Source organism: Protomyctophum parallelum (genome assembly GCF_964188405.1).
Source record: "Protomyctophum parallelum genome assembly, chromosome: 1".
In the NCBI taxonomy this organism is placed as follows: domain Eukaryota; kingdom Metazoa; phylum Chordata; class Actinopteri; order Myctophiformes; family Myctophidae; genus Protomyctophum; species Protomyctophum parallelum.
The window spans coordinates 27,043,177-27,063,826 of NC_139697.1; the positions used below are offsets into that span (position 1 = coordinate 27,043,177).

Below are 20,650 nucleotides of genomic sequence, written 5' to 3' on the forward strand. Positions count from 1 at the left end.
ACTGTTCATGACACTGTACGCTATTTACTTTGCTTGCTTCAAATCAGATGTGTGTATAGTACCAATCACCAGTGGTGGAAAAAGTACTCAATTGTTTTACTTAAGTAAAAGTACCAATACTGCAATTTAGAACTACTCCGTTACAAGTAAAAGTACGGAATTGAAAATGTACTTAAAGTACTAAAAGTAAAAGTACTCACATTGCAGAATGTCCCACTTCACAAGTTCAAAATGTGTGCAAAGTCTATTGAAAATAGCAGATCTACAAGCTTTGTGATCGGCTATTTTCAAATGGCCAAAATGTATAGGGTTGAAGTGGTTAATGTATGTTTTCTAATCAAAATTAAAATCTCCAAAGTAACCAGTAACTAAAGTTTTCAAATAATTGTAGTGAAGTAAAAGTACACATTTTGGCTCTGAGATGTAGTGGAGTAGAAGTAAAAGTGCTGGAAATTGGAAATGCTCAAGTAAAGTACAAATACCTCAAAATTGTACTTAAAGTACAGTACTTAAATAAAAGTACTTAGTTACTTTCCACCACTGCCAATCACTGCCGTCGTCCGAGAGAAGATCTTAGCATTTTGAAATTGTCTAGATCCATCATACTTAGTTCTTAACCATGGTGGCCAGGTGGCACTGACGATGCACCGAGCACAGTCCTGAGTCCTCCAACAGAACAAGTATAGGGTTGGTTTAAAAACACTCTGTCCTTTAGTAAGGAAATCACGTGGCCATGCAGAGTGACTGAGTTCCACTGTTTGTTGGTTAGGTTTTACTGCACATTTGAAAAGTTCTTAACTCTAAAACCACTCAGAAAACGGAACCCTGGAATGTTGAAACTTAAGCTTATAGCATTATAATATGTACAGTACATGGTGCAAAACTCTGTATAAACTGCTGTATGAAACCTGGGGAGTGAATATTTGTATTTCGTTGTACTTACATGCAGTTTGTCTGTGGCCTAATGACATGCAACGGGTCACACTATAGTTCCCTGAGGCCCAAAAAGGCTCATGCTGTCCTAGTCACTCTTTATGCTCTTCTGGCTCTCTATGTCTTCAAGGTTTGCACTCAATAATCTGAACTAATCGCAGGTTTGATGCCTTTGAAATTATATTTGTACCGTTCAAGTGGCTTTACTGAACCTCCTCCGTCCCTAACAGCACAGTGACATAATAACAACTTGTACCTACCGTATGATATATCATGTAAACAGACTCTATTCACGTTTAAGCTTCAAACAATGTGCACTGGACAATTCCTTTTTTCTTAATTCTACAGGTCTGTCAGGTTGTTACGACAGTGCTCTGAGCCTTTATAATATTGACAGGGAACGCTGAGCCCAAAAGGCTCATTTTTAGGACAAGATCTGAATGGGTCTGCTATAACTCTGGGAAAGTATAATGTTTACCCCTTTGAAACAGTGACAGGCGTGGGCTCGTTGAATGAGGCTAAAATGTGTCTTTACTGCATCATAACAGCGGGCTTTTTAATTGACCATGACAGACTGTGCATGCAAGTCTACGTACTCTAGTGCATTGTTGCGTGTGTGCGTGTGATCTGTTTTGTGTGCACTTTCACAACCTGAACAATGATGTGGTGTCAATGGATTTTCTGAGAAACCGGGGACCTGTAAGCCTATTACTTTCACTGTGATAATGTTCTAGCCTGTAGGAAAACCTGCCCTAATCAAGTTCTCGCTGTCTTCTGGTGGATTCCATTGTTCTCATTTTAGGCCATTAATTCCTTCTCACTATGTTTCATATTATTCTCTTATTTACTTGCAGTGAGACTTTGAGTATTCATTTATTTGAAATTAGGTGTAATTGTGACATGAGTAGTCGTGTATAAATAAATGCATCAAATGTGCATGTGTATTTCGATTTTTGTGAGATGTGCTCATTAAAACAGAACCGAACAACTTAATGCTGTCATAAACATCCTCCTCGCCTTCGCTGGCTTTGATCAGTGTTTAGCCCCTCTAGCGCGGGTCCGTCTAAAATCGTCTAAAATTTCTGTTGCTGAGTGTGTTCAAGCTGCCCAGGGGATGAACCCTAACCATTTGAGTGAACCTTTCCTCCAGCGCATCCCGGCTTAGACCAAACATTTTCTACTTAAATGTGTTATTTTTAGCTCCACTTGTGAGAGCGTGGTGGGGTTCTATGGACGCCAATGTTGGTCAGTTCAAACCACTTTGATTTGGTCGTGTGTAAGAAGCAGCGCTGCCTCTAGGGGGCGCCAGCAGGCTCTTTCTTGGTCAGATTCCCCCCGCTCCCCTGCACCCCACCCATAAAACTCCCCATATTTGATTAAAATGCCATGTTAAAGTCTGATGTGTCTGTGCTCAAAGGACCACTTCACCACCATCTTCATATAATTGGTCCTCACTAATGATCATGATAAAATTGCACAGTTTTTTCTGTGTCTCTAAGGTGCCTGGGGGCAAGACACAAGGCATAAAACAAGTCTGTCTCATCAAACCACGTGACTCCCATTGGAAATGAATTAGAGCTCTCTTACCTCTCCGTGTTTCATTGGACTTTGATAAGACGGCTGTCTCAAGTGTGTGACAGGCGCCATAGAGGGGCTAGTTGGGGCTAGTTCAGAAACCTGTCCACCAGTGACATCATCAATGGGGAGTCCAAGCTAATAGAAACCGCAGGCTTCTATTACTGAAAAGTTGCAATGTGAAAATGGAAGCCATCGTTCTCACGATAACATTCTAAATATACCTGTATTGTCCCGAATATAAGACTACTCTGACTATAAGACTACTCACATTTTTCAAGACTCATTGGAAAAAGAACATTGAATGTCAAATAGTCTTGTCCCCAATTATAATACGACCCCGTTTAAAAAAAAGTCTTATATTCAGGCCAATAGGGTATATATAATCTGCCTAACGATGATATCACTCGTGGACAGGTTTCTGAACTGCCCACAGCCCTCCTATGAGACACAGACCGAGTAGAAAATAATTGTGGCATTTTATCATGAACATTAGTGAGATCCAATTATATGAAGATCGGTTGAAAAGTGGTGAAGTGGTCCTTTAAAATAATGCATCTGTGGAAGAGCCTCTTGTGTCTGAGGGATTGAGGCAAAGTGAAGGTCATTCTTTTACGTCTCCAAATCTAGCAGACAGTTTGATCAATGCAAGAGGTTCCATGTGAGTTGGTGCTAAAGGTATTATAATCAGTCACACTTTAACCTTGTGGCGGGGATGGATTTGTGCAGAATGACTGGCAAATATCTCAAAAGACTCTGAACTCCCAGCTGAGGTATAAAGTCCTTTTAAGGTGAGGATTAAATTCAACCCACATGTCAAAAGTTACCATTAAATTGAATCATTCTTTGAAAGGAGAAAGACTTATGTTTCTCCCTTCTCTGTTTGGGATTCAACAGATATTTATCTTTTGAAATATTAAGTGAATTCTATCTAGCTCCTATCCTCATTTAGCCATGCTAGTTTAATCTTTTACTCCACAGAAATCTTGTACACTTGAACGCTTCCCTTAATGGAAGATGAACTTGATGTCAAAAATCCCCATCTTTCTTTAGTTTAAATTAAAAAATGTAAACGATCTACATAACTATCAAATCTAAATCTCTGCATGGCATGTAGAAGTCGAAGATGAAAGATGAACAAGGCAAAATAAAAGCGATTTCTCAAAGTACTGATCTGCATAATCTGCATATCTAATCAGTGGTGTGTGGGTAATTGGCGAGCTAGCCTGGGGCTTCATTGACTGCTCGTTCCCAATGGAGGGCTCTCATGGAAGTCACATGATGGCCCTCAGGGGAGACTGCAATTATTGATCAAACCATCACAGTGGAACTTTGTTTTCACCCTTAACTTTAATTCTTGTTTCATTACACAGAATATTCAGCAGATATTATTACATAACATTTTTATTCCAATCATAGATGGCCCGATAATGCATGCAAGGGTGTTGATTCAGTTCGGACTGAACACGCATGCGGTTCTTCTCATAAATCATCATTTTTTGTGTTTGAACATGTTTCAAGTCATTGCAGCAGTTTACCGTAAGTGTGCATCTTTGTCTCTAGACGGCTGGTTTAGAATTAATTGGCTCACCACCAGCAGCATGCTGGCGGGACGGGAATATTCATTCATTCAACCACAGCCGCAACATTGGGGAGAGATGATTGGCAGAATATAATCGCTGTGTCATAGTGCGGTTCCTTCAAGCAGACCCTTAGTAGAGTTTCTAGTTTGACTGATAGCTTAGGGGTCATAACGGATTACCTTTGTTACTGACTGGATGTCTGATCCCTTTCCTCGCAGTCTCCCCTGATGAAGACCCAGACAATCACCATCTCTGACGTCACCAACTCCCTGCGGGGAACCGTGGCCAACAAAGAAATCCCAATTGTGCATACGGAGACCAAGACCATCATGTACGAGTCTGCGCAGGTGAGTGGATTTCTGGGAACCGCAGTGCGTAAAACAGTGGCTCTCAAATGTCTTCATGTTGTAGGACCCCCAAAAGAATATGCATTTGTCCGCGGACCCCCATCTGAAAATGTTTGTGCCAGTGACCTCCATACAAGATTTTCTCAAGCTTTTTTGAAAATATCTACAAGCTCACAACGAGGTTGTGAGCTTGTAAATGGGATAGCCGGTGTATTATATAGGATTATAGTAGTTTAACTGGGCTCAGGTGGCTGGCCTAGCCGTCCGGGAACCTTGTCTGGTAATCCAGTCTGGCAGTGTGCCGCAGGTTCGACTCCCGATCCCGACGGCCTTTACTGCGTGTCATCCCCCCATCTCCCTCCCCATGTCCTGTCAACCTACCCTACTGTATACCTATCCCTCTATAAAACATAAAAAATAAAGGCGAAAGCCACAAACAATATCGTTAAAGTAGTGATTTCGATGCTACAGTATATTTAACACCTTTTGCTGGTGGTCCCCTGGAACCACCTCCTCAAGGACCCCTGATGGTCCGACCGGACCCCGCTCTGAGAACCACTGTCCTAAAAACAATGCCCACACACCGACGCTGCCTGTGGGCCATGCAGTGACCGGTCCTCGTCTAACACTGCAAAGATTTGTGTCCCGCAGCCCATTGACAGCCTGGCCGGGGGGGAGTCTGGAGGAGTGCTGCTGAGCGCCCAGACCATCACCTCAGAGACAGTCAGCACCACCACCACCACCCAGATCACCAAGGTCCGTCCGTCAGCCCCTCTCTGACCAATCGCTGCTCCCACGGCGACGATCGATAGAAAATCAATGAGAGGAAATGACCTGTCATGCTGCACTACTGCATGCTGTATTATTACTGTACGCCATATCGATCATGTCCCCATTGTTGACCACCACGTTTTAACCCATTTAGACCTGAGGCCGATTCTAAAAAAAATGACGTTCTAAATCCTAAAAAAAACCTATGTTTCTATGTCACGGCGGGGCTCCACCGGGCACGTTGCATCTCCGTCACGTGCGTCAAAAATAAACCGGGGCAATTTTAATGCAGTCACGCAACGCAACGCGGGCAGTGGAGCCACCCTTCATTGATTAAAAAGGGAACATTCCCTGACGGTGACGGAGACGCGACTCTGACCCGCCCGGTGGATGCCCGGTGTTAGTGGTGCTCAGTGGAGCTGACCTGTTCTGACATTCCTTATGTTGATCCTTCCCCATCCATCCTTCCTCTTCGACGTCTACCTGTCCATTCAAACTCTAGACGCCCCAAAGTTATTAGTGCAGCCACGCCACGGCGAAAACTAGAGTTCTCAACAGGCCCATCAAACCCTGTAAACTCAACGCATATATTGATCTGACCTGTTCTGACATTCCATATGTTGATCTGACCAAACCCTGTACACTCAAGACACGCTCCATATATGGCCAGTACAGAATTCATTCCATATGTTGATCTGATCCCCCATGCCAAAGCGCCAGCGCTCACCCAGCAGTCTGCCGTCACCCAGGGCGGATGTGTGACCTCTCCCCAAAAGGGCGAGGTCGCTTCTCGCCCTCAGTTACTGGTATAACTACCATAACTTTGTCAATTATAAACTAAGTTTATTTGTTATAAGTTATGTCTAATTATAAATATTTATAACGAGTGTTATGGAACTTCCAGCCTGCGTGTGGGAGACCTGGGTTTAGATTCTGGATTGGACATAATGGATCGCAGCTTTAACTCATTTGAAGATAGTGTGTTGATCATTCACTTGCTTTAATTGCCTGACAGTCTGGAAGTAATCCCACTGTAATGTTTTTCATCTCAATGTAGATGCTAAACATTATGATGCCTGTTTGCTGGGTGTTTCCTTTTAGTTTTGGCTGGGAAAAAAAGCCAAAATGTCTCGCTCCTTGCGTGAGTGTGTTCTCACATCCTCTGCTCCTCCTGTAGACGGTGAAAGGTGGAATCTCTGAGACGCGCATTGAGAAGAGGATTGTGATCACCGGCGACACAGAGATCGATCACGATAAGGTGAGGAACTGTAATTCCTCAGCTCTCTGCGCTTTGCCCTTTCAGATTGAGTTAGCAAAATCACTTTTCACACTAAACATAAGCTCATTTGTGCCATAATGAAATTTATGAAAAGATTTAATGGAGTCTGTGCCTGTGGGCTTCGCTGTCCACCACCTGACCTTCGTTATGATAATGTGCTGTGATAGTGATTGCAGGGGTCGGGTTTAGTGTGACTGATCATTGTACATGGGTTTTTTTTATTATTTTTTTATTGTGTATTGACTTAACTTGTCTAGAGGTGCAATTGGGTTTGCATAACAAGTAGGTGTTTTTCCACATGCATACCGGTAGTATGTTTTATTACGGTCATTACTTCTGTTCTGTTTAACCACTTTCAAACTGTCATGCCTATTTTGGGCCCTTCATTATACAGTATAAGCAAGTTAAAGCAAATGAAATAATGTCAGAAATTAGAAAGTAATTTTTTTTTTTCACTTATTTTTATTGAAGGAAAAAACATACACAACTGACAAGACAGTGCTATAAGCAATATTATGTCAACATTTCAATTACTTTATTTTTTATTCTTTTGGTATTCAGACAGCCAGCACTGAATAAAATGCTCCCAAAAAATGTAGTCTCTGTCACACATCTAGGGGTCGAAATGACTAACCAATCAGGAAGTAAACAGGCAAATCAACCGATGGCAAAGCTTCTAGGAAAATCTTTGAATGCCCATAGATGTGTCACAGAGACTCATTTATTTTGGGAGCGTTTTAACCATTGCTGGCTGTCTGAAAAAAGAAAAAAAAGGTTTTGACATAATATTGCTTATACAGTAGCAGCTTTAAGTCGCGGTCTTTCTTCTTTCACCTCTCAGGCTTTGGCCCAGGCTATTAAGGAGGCCAAGGAGCAACACCCTGACATGTCTGTAACCAAAGTGGTGGTGCACCAGGAGACAGAGATCACCCCAGAGTGAGATACACTCCTCCACACACCTACCACCCAGGTGAGTTACACACTCTGGTACACTCCTCCACATCCCTATCGCCCAGGTGAGATACACACACTGGAACCACACTGTAGCTCCGCCTGAGACTTAAACACATCAGCTATTTTAGAGAGAGAGATTTGGTGTAGTGGGAAAAAGGAGAGGGCCTGATATTTTATATATAGTACCCTTGGGGGTTTAAGTGGGACCATACCGGTGGTCTGGCATGTTTAGGCTATTGACAATGACTCATGGTAATTATACTGCTTGACATTATTGACGACTAGATTCAGTTAATTTCAGCACGGTAACCTGCTTGAGATAGGTAATGTTTTGATTATACTTTTGTAAGAGTTATTGTTGCAAAAGTCCCTGTATTCTTACTCATGCAATGATGTTTATAGCCAGTTAATTCCGGTTAACGTTTTAAAGACTATGGAAGACAGAAGAAAAACAGAAAGAGAAGAAAATGGCCTATGTTTTTGTTCGATATGGCTAAAGCTGCGAATGCACAATGACAGTGGTACGGTTATTTAAGCTCTCTAATATGCTTCGGTGAAAAAGTCCCTTGACAAAAATGACCCATTTATTTTTTTAATGAAAGCATATATTCGGCTTTAGTCACTTTGCCTCTGCTCCATTAACTCCATCTCTAGTGCATGTTGTAGCATGTTGTAACTCTACTCCTCACCTCCCTCCACTGCTTGTGTGCGTGCGTGCGTGCGTGCGTGTGTGGGTGCATGTGACTTGTGCAATACCTATCACTGCTCAGTGCTCAGACAGCAATCCCCTTGCTGCTCAGATCTCTTTCTTGACACGTGGAGACTGGAGACGAAGCTTTGCTGCTACTATGGGGAGCAGTTTGAAATGGTTGAAGCTCATTCTCTGAGACAAATGGACACAAACTAGATTAACAGTGGAGAGAGGGGGGGTGTACTGCCCTTCCTCTGCCCTATAGTAAATCAGTTAAGAACTGCTAACTTGCTAACTGTGCCACTGTTGGTGGTACCGCAAAATAAATCACACACACCAGCTATTTGGTACTGTGGGGTTTTACAATTTACAATGTAGCAGACGTCCTTAATCCAGAGCGATTTACAATAAGCAAGAACAAATGTTTTGATGTGGCTGATGTGCCCTTTTACACCGCCGACGATGACACATGAGCTCCAGTTGGGTTGCTTAAAAAAATAAAATAAAAAATAAGCTATCCCAAGGGGTTTATCAAGAGCAACAGTGGTTAAACAAAATACATTGCACTAAATGAATCCATAATGACCTATTGAAGAGGTAATGGTAGCAGTCGCCAGCCTAATTGTAACAGCAAAGCAATTACCAGTTATACAATGACATACAAAGTGTTCCAGCAGAGACATAAACAGAATACGGGTAAACAATGTTGACGGAGATGATCAAAAGCAGGGGGCTCTGTTACAATCATCAGTAATATGAGTCAGTCGACATCTGCACTTTGCTGACAAGAGCCCTTATGGCTGCATCGCTTCCAAATCAATGCAGCACCAAACACTTAACTGCAGGGATCTTTCTTATAACAGTGAACTCACACGTACTCCAACATGAAACGAGGCATCGCAGCATGAGGTATGTTAAATAGTTGGTGCCCATGTGGCTTTAATTGCGGCCTTGTTTGTGCAAGTCGAGGCGTCCGGGGCTGCAGGAGTCTGGTGCTGTTTAGCCAGCTGCCAGGGCGGTATGTAAACACACTGCATGCCTTGCCTCCTCGCCTCGGCCCACGCTCTGCGCCTCGCCGAAGGGGAAGTGCCCTCTCCGAAAGAATCGGCACGGCGTTCCCATATTGCTTTGCGAGTGAGCGCTGGCTTTGTTTTACTTACACATTCAATCAACTTCACTGTGTTTACATCAGGGTGAAGTCTGAGAACCCCTCCTTCCCCCCCCCCCCCCCCCCCCACCACCACCACCACCTAACAATCCCTCCCTCAGCCGCCCTGCATTCATTCATCCCTCCATCTCATCCTAAACACCACCATCTTTACTCCTGGCTTGCTTGCTTGCGCCCAGGCCCCTGCTGGCCTGGGGGGGGGCCCTTCCTTGCATTTTCCGCTCTCTGTTAGTCTCCTACTTTTTCATAGCCCGAGACATCGCTATTGACATGAACGGGTGTGGTTCCACTTAAAAGTCCTCGCATATTCACGCTCACCATTGCTGAGCGCTGAATCGAGGTTTGCTTGTATATAAATTTAATCTGCTGAAGATCTTCTCTTACTCTCTACCTCTCTTTCCCTTTTCTTTGTTCATTTCTTTAAGCTGGGGTGCAATGACAACGACCTGGGCAACAGGAACATGCAGTCACACCCCCTCCTCTCTCTCTCTCCGACCTCTCCCTCTCCACTTGTGTCACCATTCCCACTTTTATCTCAGAGCACTCCCACACCCCCCCCCACCACCACACCCAACTGCACTGCCTTGGACATACACACACACACACACACACACACACACACACACACACACACATGCCAGACTACAGCACAGGGAACACGTTTCAACTTTGAACTATGAACCTTTAACCTCTGCACCTCTTGATGTCTACGGAAGGAGACCGAAGGAGTTCTCACGAGACTTAACCAGGATTCCCCACAATCCCCCTCTCCTGTTTCCACACACTGCCAAAAGCCGAACCCACTGGATGGCCAAAAGCCGAACCACAAACCACTGGACGGATTTCAATATTTTTTTTTCCTAAAAGTGAAATAAAGTAAACCTTAACTGCATTTGTAAATTTGTTCCTCGCTCTCTCCAATTTGTCTGGAGATTTTAAATAAATTTTTCAAGGGGCATTTGGTCTTTTAAACTTATTGAGATTGCTGGTACTTTATTCATATTTTTCTACAGAGTTTCTTACCGTCCTAATTGGTTACCTTTGGAGATGAATTTTTTTAGCAACTCTGCATTACGATAGGGGTTGTGGGTGATTCTTCTTGGGACAGTACGCCGTCAGAGCATCGAGGATCCCTCTTAAAATTCTAATGATCGACATAGTTTTGTGTCATCTCTTGTACAGCAAAAAGTTTATTTTATTCTCCCACTCAGTGTTAAAAATATTTTTTCAATTCATCTGTAAAAAAGATTGATTTTATCAAAGCAGGGGGCCAATTGAGTCTTTCTCTCTTTTGATGTTTTGACTTGATAATCTGGTGAATGATATTTCCCATGTTTTTGAGTTTATTTTAGTTGTCTTTATTATTATTATTATTATTATTATTATTGTTGTTGTTGTTGTGTGTCACCTCATAGGAGGACCTTATCATGGCAGAAGAGACACCCTTATATTGCAATGACAAGATTTTATGTTCACTATTTATTTAATTATTTCTGTGAGTATTCTACATTTTAGCAGCTGGTGTAATTCCATGTTTTTTGTATTAGGCAGATCTCGGAGCATTTCATGCACCAGCTTTGCAGCAGCATTCTGCTGGGCATGGCAGTGGCATATCTTTACAGTTATAATCCTTGTGTTCATCATTCCATTTCTGATTTATTTCCACCTTCCTACCAAAGGGGGCAGTGTGTACTCACCCACAGAGGTGGGAACAAAAGGCAGCTACAGTAGTAATGACTCCAAACAGGCCAGGTTCTGGCTTAATTAAGGTTGATTAGTGAGTGGACGTGATTGGCAATAAAGCACATGCAAATTGAGAAACTCCTTGCGAATGGCAGAAGCCACAGCTCTGGATTCGGCCTAGTTAGTTACTTACGTTTCCTACTGCCCCTTTAAGGCACAATGCCATACCAGAGAGCTTTTGTAAATGAAATGATATGCTTCTTTTATGCTTTCGTGTTTACAGACAAAACCGTAATGTCGTGCAAAGTCCCGAGGGAATCAAAGTTTAACCTCATGTGATTTCCGTACGCACTGTCCCTCAAAACAAGCATATTAGTTTAGTATGGCACATATACAGTAATGCTTTTTTGGTCTATTTTAAAACATGATGCTTTTTTTTAGTAGTCCTTTGTACAGAAACGTCTGTGTTGTAGTTATTTCAGTGTGTTTTCCTTTTCATTGTGACACGACCCCTTTTCTTTAGAAAACAAGCAAACTGACAACTCACAGTATAGTTTCCTGTTTATTTCGTAGTGGACTCACCAACACCGAAAGAGAAACGTGTAATAAAAGGGCACCAATGCACTAAATAATAAACACAAATGTAGACAAACACTTTTGTTTCCACTCTTTGCCTTCCTCTTCTGTAGTATTTGCCTCCGAGTGTCAGATAATGTTATTAACCACTTGAACCCTGGCGCAGTGTTGTGAGCTTTTCGGTGCGGAGGGAAAAAAGGAGCGAGCCGAGGAAGGATAGATAGAATGGGTGTTGAAGTAACGCAGTCAATGTGGCTAAAGGGGTTTACTACATTGAGCCTCAATGATTGAGGAGGTAAGGCGAATGGGCTGAGATTTGAGAGAGACATGAGAGATTTGAGAGGGGGGCGGATTAGAGCGGGGAAATATCCATTATCTGGCCATATTGATTTCGTATCATCACAGAGGTAGATTGTATCTTCAACTCCCTGTTGTCAGGAAGACTGCTGGCTGCTTGTGAGTGAACTTTCTGTCTGTGCCGGTCCGGGGCACGTTTTTGTATCAAATATTGATATTTTGTCTTCTGGGCTGAAGTATAGGGCTGAACGGATACCCCCCCTGACAGGTTTATAGATACATTCCATAATTCATTCTCCTTTTGTTCTGATACCACTGTCACGGCCGGCCACCGTCTGGGGGAGACGTATAAAGATCGATGTGTGTGTGTGTGTGTGTGTGTGTGTGTGTGTGTGTGTGTGTGTGTGTGTGTGTGTGTGTGTGTGTGTGTGTGTGTGTGTGTGTGTGTGTGTGTGTGTGTGTGTGTGTGTGTGTGTGTGTGTGTGTCTATGTGCAAGGCGTTGCTGAAAATGAGCACTTGTGCTCAGCTACTATCTTGGGTAAATAAGAAATAAATGAATTCCTTTTCCCTGTCGGCCAAAGACGCACATGAATGGAGCCACACAATGTAAGACCGTGAAAGGTCTTGCATTTATGTAGTGCTTTTCTCGTCTGTATGCATGAAATGCATGCATCACATTCACCTATTCTCACACCAATGGCAGAGGCAGCCATGCAAGGTACCAACCTGCTTGTCGGGAGCAGTTAGAGAGGTTCAGTGTCTCAAGATTACTTTTACACAATGCAAGGACGAGTAAGTAGCCTTGTCGAGCCATGAGGCCCACAGGGGCAGCTAGGAGCCTGTTTCTGTAGCCATGAGGCAGCTTGATGTACAAGTACACCCCCTGGACATGACATGACGCTAGTATGTCGCAGGGACTTACCCCCCAATCCAACCCTTGGTGCTGAGTGTACATGAACCACCTGAGATTGTAGTAAAGTTACATCATTATCATTAGACCTCTCACCTTTACATTCACAAACGTGTCACCTTTGTACAAGATTGTACATTTTATATCTTGAATTGTGAACCCTCAGACCCCATGGTATTGTTATTCATGTGAAGAGGCCTGATTTCATGCCCTGCATATTCATAAGATTATGAATGTCATACAGTATATGTTCAATATCTGATTTCAGATATTGAACTGCACTCTTCATTCATGACAATGCAGTGAAAACTCTGACCTGCCTGCAGTGCCACCAGTCAGCGGAAGTAACAACTTAACTTAGTAGATTGTTTTCAGACGTGTATGTGTGTTGTAATAATGCAGAAGCTGCTACCTGTTATTATTCCAATGCCGTAGATCCACTCTGAGGCTCAGCCAAGATTATTATATGTAATTGGCCGCCGACCTCCATCTGAAAATGTGTTGTTCCAGGGACACCCCAGGAGCAAAGCTTTTGATTAAAAACGTTGGCTCTGAAAGAATATATATTCAAAGATTAAAAAAAAAAAAATAGCAGACCTACAAGCTCGTAGCGCAGCACTATGAGCTTGTAGATCTGCTATTTTTCCACAGCTAAAGCATAACATAATGCTTAAAACACCAAAATGGGTTAAGATTCAAGATTCAAGATTCAATAATTTATTTGCCATGTCAACAAGTTGATAGGATTTTTTCTTGGTTCATATACTCAACATATACAGACAACCATAGATACACAAACAAGAAGGACAATACAATACAAAAACCAGCAGCATAGGCAATTACATTCAGTTTTTTAAAGTGCTATATGCATATTGCTACAAGTTCAGATGTCTAATGGCTACAGGGTAAGTGCTGTCTCTGAAGCGAGATGTTGAGCTCTTGATACTTCTATATCTCCTGCCTGATGGGAGGAGATTGAAGAGGTGATGTGCAGGATGGGAGTTGTCTGCAATGATTTATTTTGCCTTCCTAATTATTCTGGTGGAATAGAGTGAGGAAAGTGTAGTGTTAACTCTCAAGAGTCAATAACCAGACTCCACTTAGACATATTTTGGATGAGAATATTGATTGAATGTGTAGAGTGACTACAGTATAAAGCACTCTCAATAAATAACACCTGTCCACTGCAGGCTTTGAAAAGGCAATATCTTTCTTTTACTGCACAGAAATCATTGCAGCTAGCCTGGATTTGTACTTTCTGTGGAGTTGTACTTTTCGCTGTGTTTAATGTAGGCTAATCTCTAAATGGGCTGAGCGGTCTGACTCACACAATTAACTCTGCCCGCCATTAAACTCGCCTTCGGGGGCTCGTAGATTTATGAAATTCAATCTCCTGTTTAGTGAGGCACGATATTATCGGTAGCATATCGATATCGGACGATATTTCATTAAACATTTAATTGCGGTGGGGGCACGGTGGCACAGTTGGTAGTGCTGTCGCCTCACAGCTAGAAGGTCCTGGGTTTGATTCCCGCTCGGGGCGCTGTGGGTGCTGGCGGCGTGTTTCCTCCTCCGCGTCATCAGTGCCCATACCCGAAGGCGAAAGGGCCTTTCTGTGTGGAGTTTGCATGTTCTCCCCGTGTCCCCTAGGGTAGATACCCTCACAAAAACATGCAGTAATCCTGGTCTCTAAACTGCGTCCCCCTGGCCAGCCGGGGCGCCTGATGGAGGGGAAAGGAACTGGTTGGAATAACGTGTTCCTTCCACGTGCTACATCCAACCAGGGAAACTCCCCCCTGTCAGGTGTAAAGGAGCAACTTGGACACTCAAGCATGAAGGAAGCATGAGTTAAGTCCGTTGCTCTCCCCAGGTTGGCGGAGGGTGTGTAGAGCCCAGGATCACATTAGATGATTGACACAGGGGTGAAAAATGGGTTACAAAATCGTGGGATAAAAAATATATATAAAAGAAAAAAAGAAAACATTTAATTGCGGTATTGAACTGATGTCAAAATAATTCCGATATTGTTTCGCCGATATTTACCAATATTTACCGATATGTTTTTCACCAATATTGACTGATACTGTGTTGATGAGTGAGACGAATGAGTGACGTGAAAACAAAAACAAAATCAGCAATGATTTCAATATAAATATAATAATAATGATATCAGTATCGTCCGATTTGACCCTGCATATTATCCAATATCAATATCAGCCAGAATATTGTGCATTCGACCCCTGATTGTTTCATTTTGGGTTTTTACATCTGAAACTCACCACCAGTCCCTTTTTGCTGCCCCTCTTGCATATTCAGCTGTACAGATAAAATTGTACTTCTATATGTTAAGCCTGTGCCAGGACCCAGAGCAGTCCTGCTGAGACAATAAATAATGTAATGAAATAATGTATGTAATAATGTTTCCATCCCGAGCAGGAGGCTGTTCATGACAGTTCTGCACATGGCCTTCGATTCATATTCATATATACGCTGAGGGAATCCATTAGTATTTATTAAAGGCAGCTGTTCTACCATAATGTGACCGTGTTCAGCCATGTGAGCCATTGTGTCTTTTTTGTTGTTGTCTTACACTTTGCTAGGCTTTACAGACATGATTGCTAAAGCCGAGTTACGGTGAAGTGCATCAAGTCCGACTTTACCTCCACTGTATCTCTTCTCACCTGAACATATTGTTTTTTGTGGATAATGTGTAAATAAATAAATTGGATTCTGGATGAATTCTCCTTCACAGACAGTGCCAGCACTGGTCTGTGATTGGATGCCCAGTCTGCCAGATGTAAAACTGCTGAGCGGAGGTTCCCTGTGAGCCACTGAGTCACTTAAAGGATGAGGATTTAATGGCTTCTTGCTGGAGGAGGGCCAATCAAGTCCATTTCCCTTTGGGACACATTCAATGGTGACTTTGCCAAGTAGACTACAGTACATGTGGAAATCTGACACGAAAGAAAATCTCTGCCATCTCTTCATTAAGACTCTTCGGCTCAGATTGACTTTTTATTTATTTATTTTTTTAACATATGTTCATTGATTTTCTTTACAAATAAGTATTTTCAAAACAATTTACATATATTTCCCCCCCCCCCCACATCCCCATGGCAGCACAAATACAAACAAAATCTTATCACGAAATGTTTTGACAACAATAAATAAAGAACAAAAATAAATAAATAATAATGACAAAACTAAAAATAAAACGAACACATACAGTTAAACAAACAATGTCCGTCACAGTTCCCTACCCCCACCCCACAGCTGACTACTCCAATTAACCACTATACCTCCAAAGCCTCTTCAATATCACCTCGCTTAATGAAGTCCAAGAACTTCTCCCATATCTTATAGAATACCGCAAGTTTCTCATGTGCCAAACTGGTTGTTAAGTTCCTCAGCCAAAAGCCGATCGTAGGGGCATTGACATTCTTCCAACATAGCGCAATTGAGCGTCTGGCCTGTAACAGGCAAAGGTCGGTCATCATTTTTTCATTACTATTTAGTGTACAATTTAATGGATAAATACTGAGTATACATAATTTTGGACAAAGAGGAACTGGACCTGATGTAATCTGAGAGACATAATGGACCACAGACCTCCAGAATGTTTTAATCTCCTCACATTCCCATAAGCAGTGGAACAGTGTACCTTTATGTTCCCCACATTTATAACATGAATCAGGAATGTTTGGATCAAATTTATTTACTTTCTCCGGGGTTATGTAAATTCTCATTATCCAATTATACTGAAGATATAGATATAGACATAGATATTAAAAAAAAATAGATGCCTCATTGGCCGCTGCAGTTCGTTGGAGTGATGCGTGTTGAAGGAGGAAGGCGGAAGAATTTACACTGGGAGATGAAGTACACCGGAAGTGTGGAAGGCACGTTACGTCACGCTTGCCACTCAAGTGATTTACTGGCCAATCACAGCGCATCTTTTCTGGGGACTTTATCAGACCCGAACATGCGCTCTGTGACGCACGCTCATGCTTCCGCGTTGCTTTGCAAGGAATCTCGGGAACGTTTAGCACATACGCTCCAGAGCCGGAAAGGTCTATGGTAGTGACTGCTTTATTAAAAGGAACACCTGATTGAATGTGGGCGTGAATGAGTTAGCTGGCAGCGAATGAGAGTGAAGGGGCGTTGACATGGAGAGAGACAGCTGATTTAAAGGAGCAGAATGAATTACACATAGAGAATGAAAAGGGGATTTTATTATCGACTATTAATCTGGTAATTCTGACAGTGTGCATTTTCAATACAACTCTTAGCAAATCATGTCCTCGTCAAAATATGGAAATTAAATGTTTTATATAACACTAGCTCGGTTTAGATTCTAAACATTTAATTTAAACTTTAGAACAACTCCTTTCATGCCTTTGGTCTATTTAGTGTCCATAACCGGAGGAAATCGCTACTGTATGTTGTGTAAGTGTTCGCTTCCTGTAGACGTCTCTTTGGTTGACTTAAAAGCATTGCCGAGAGAGGGAACGGCATACCCAGGGGAACGTTCCATCTGCCTGTATGCATGCATGCTGCGTTAAAATGCTCACAGACGCTGCATAGAGGCTGCACTCTATGGAATGCAGGGTCATGGTAAACTATCTTTAAACATCCCACGTTCTGCCCTCTCTCCCTCCTCTGTGAGAAAATAGAATACAGAAGATAGATGGAAATTGAAATTGGTGATGAAATATTGATGCTGCAGCATCGTTTTTGTTTTCCGTGGCGCTGTGTACAGTGGCTTTCTAGATCGTATTTATTTTTTCCCCATTTTTACGAGGGTAATGATTTGAATTGCCTCCAGGCTCTGTCTCTATATACCTAAAGCACCGTTCTTGAGCCGTTGTTTGTTTAACTTTAATGTGAACGCTTGGGAAACGGACGAGAGAAACAACTTGAATGTGTTTTGACAGTCACTGTTACCTCCATTAAATATTTAGTTGCATAACTGCATAACTGGGGGGGGGGGGGGAGTGCTGGGGGGGGGAAGCTAATCTAATCTACTCTCACTCTCAACATGAGGTGCACCTGTACGCAGTTAACCAATTTCAAATCCCTTTCGGCATGTCATTATAGGCAAACATTTTACAAAACTTTACAAACTAAAAAAATCTAAAATAGCTGACCTACAAGCTCACAGTGCATCGTGATCCATCATCATGTGATGAAGTATATATAGGCTATAAGTCAGTGGTTTTCAACCAGTGGTCCCTGAGGAGGTTCCAGGTGGTCCCCAGCTAAATGATGGAGAGTTGGTAACCAAATGGACCCATATAGATCTTTAACTCTTGAGAGTGTGAAATGAAACCCTTTTTTTATTTTTTCATTTCACGCTCTCAAGACTACAAGAAGTCTGCACAATTCGAGAATGTAATTGGGTTTTTTTTATAAACGTTTGCTTGTTATCTCCCCTATGGTACCATCATCAATACTGCATGGAATCATCAAATGGCACTCTGTACTGTACTCAGACGGACTTAGGTACCGTACTTTCTGTACTACTCACGTACACTGTACTGTATACGCTACTGTACTGCATTGTACACTTTGTGTACACTTATTGTACCGTAAGCACTTGACGCGACCCGACCGACAACCTATACCTCAAACCCTAACCTAACCCTAACCACAAGCACGGGAGCAGCACATGTTTGACCGCATGTCCGACTGTTGTTTCCGCATGTCGGTCCGTTTGTGTGTCTAATCTGGGTGTGCATCCCTTGATCACTGCAGCGCACACACACACACACACACACACACACACACACACACACACACACACACACACAGCACCACTCAGTTCAGGGTCTGATTTTAAGCCTTATTTTGAGAAGGTTCTCAGGGGAAAACCTGCCGTAGGTTTTTATTTTATTTCATTTATTTATTTTGTCGTGTTTTTTTAATGAGGTTTTATGGGTGGCCTCTCTCGGCTGGTTAGCTGGTTAAGGAGGTCAGACCTCCGGTGGGACTGGCTTTCATGTTGAGTGAGGTCGAAATGTGGTTTTCTGGAAGGAAATTAAGACTGTTCCTCAAAATTATAGTTTCAAAGTAAACATTTCAGAACATCAAGATGGCAATCAAGGTTCAAGTTGTGCTTTATTGTTACATCATTTTTTATTATTTTTTGATAAATATATACACTATACAGCTTTGACCCCACAAGTCTCAATATTTGCCATTGACAATGAAAGGAGAAATTATGTCAAATGTCCGCCAACTATGACGTAAATTTGTGGCAACAGGCAACAGGCATTCTGATTGGCCAGTATGAGATGATGCATGATCATGCAGGATGCGCCCCTCACTTCACATGGGTGTGATTTATTTTTATCCCACGATTTTTTTCACCCAGTGTCAATTGTCTATAGTAATCTTGGGTGCTACACTTCCTCTGCCAACCTGGGGAGAGCAATGGACTGACCTCATGTTTCCTTCAATACAATTTCCTTTTCAAGCCATGAAAGAGAGAGTGCAAAAAAGAGCAATATGAGCTTTATATATTACACCAACAGCATGTTAAGTAGCTGCCACTCTGTAACAACCGACTGTAATCTGAATAGAAGGTACACAGTACCGTACACACTGTACAACACCAGATGGGACTGCTTTATTAGGAAATATACAAACCTGCCTAGCGAAGGCCTCCATGCAGGAAAGCTTTGAGTGACAACAACAATTAAAAAATATAGTGTCTGCAGTGGCACGACTAAAATAGAAGGGAGACATTGTTCTAAACAAAGACTATTAAACTTTGGTGGTATAGAAATGTTTTGGCTTACAGTCAGATGAGAGACAGAGCAGGGCACGTTGTACTGTTAACTGAAACAACAGCAACGACGCCCAGCAATGCTACAATATTAACATCTTTCATCATCCGACCTACACTTAACCCATTTAGATCTGAGCACGATTCTACAAAATTCCTTCTAAATTCTGACAGTTCTTCTGAAAAACCCATGTTTCTACGTCAGTCGTTCTCAACATTTTCATGTCAAGGGCCCCCCAAAAAATATATAATTGGCCACCGACCCCCATCTGAAAATATGTTGTTCCGGGGACCCACCCAAGAAGCAAATTTTAGTTAAAAACGTTTGTTGTGAAAGAATATTATATTAAAAGATTTGAGCCATATTTTAACGATTTAAAAGAAATAGCAGATCTACAAGCTCGTAGCTATGAGCTTCCAGATCTGCTATTTTTCAATAGATATAAAGTATAACACAAGGCTTAAAAGACCAAAAGGGGTTCCCACCAAGAATGAGTTAAATGCATACCATTGTAGACCACAACAAGTACTGCTACATGAAGTTTAACGTGTTCCAGCACCGCGTCTTACAGAAAGACTAGGCAAATTCCACAGTATATTGTTGCATTATGAAAAACATACGGCCAGTGAACTATGTCATGTTCTAAAACAGTGGTTTCCAACCTTAGCCCCCCCCTTTCTTACAGTACATCTGACAAAAGTTGAGACCCCACACACACACAGTCGTGCACGCGCACGCACGCACACACACACACACACACACACACACACACACACGCACGTTGGACTACCTCCAAATACCCCCCCCTGTGATCATTGGAGCCCAAGACCCTCCACTGTTAAAAACAGGTTTTAAACTTCAGGTTTACTGTAAAATATTGTTAAATTCTAGAAAATATGAGCCTGAATGAAACTACCGAAATAAATAACCATGAGATGTACGCACTGAATTGTTGATGATTCTCGATCACTCTAGCTGCCAATTTAAAATGCTTATAGCATAATTACGTCTTTTGGCATTGGCTGCCAGTTCTCCACCCTCAGTGGAGACAACTCTGTTATCTTGGTTTTCCTCAGTTTAGACGGAAAGCTCAA

General features: G+C 42.3%; 2 protein-coding genes across 5 annotated transcripts in view; one reads left to right on the top strand and one right to left on the bottom strand.

The window, feature by feature from the left end:
- epb41a (erythrocyte membrane protein band 4.1a) overlaps nt 1-11,636 on the top strand; it is a 79,752-nt gene extending 68,116 nt beyond the window's left edge. For all 4 annotated transcript variants that reach the window (XM_083764134.1, XM_083764133.1, XM_083764135.1 and 1 more), the window contains 5 exons: nt 4,310-4,438; nt 5,075-5,194; nt 6,387-6,467; nt 7,330-7,458; nt 9,727-11,636. In XM_083764134.1, the coding sequence (XP_083620260.1) occupies nt 4,310-4,438; nt 5,075-5,194; nt 6,387-6,467; nt 7,330-7,428 (429 nt within the window). In that variant the 3' untranslated portion in view covers nt 7,429-7,458; nt 9,727-11,636. The remainder of the gene's footprint in view (nt 1-4,309; nt 4,439-5,074; nt 5,195-6,386; nt 6,468-7,329; nt 7,459-9,726) is intronic.
- The window catches only part of LOC310865165 (uncharacterized protein), a 468,188-nt gene that overhangs the window by 108,352 nt on the left and 339,186 nt on the right, over nt 1-20,650 (bottom strand). The gene's annotated exons all lie outside the window — the stretch shown is intronic.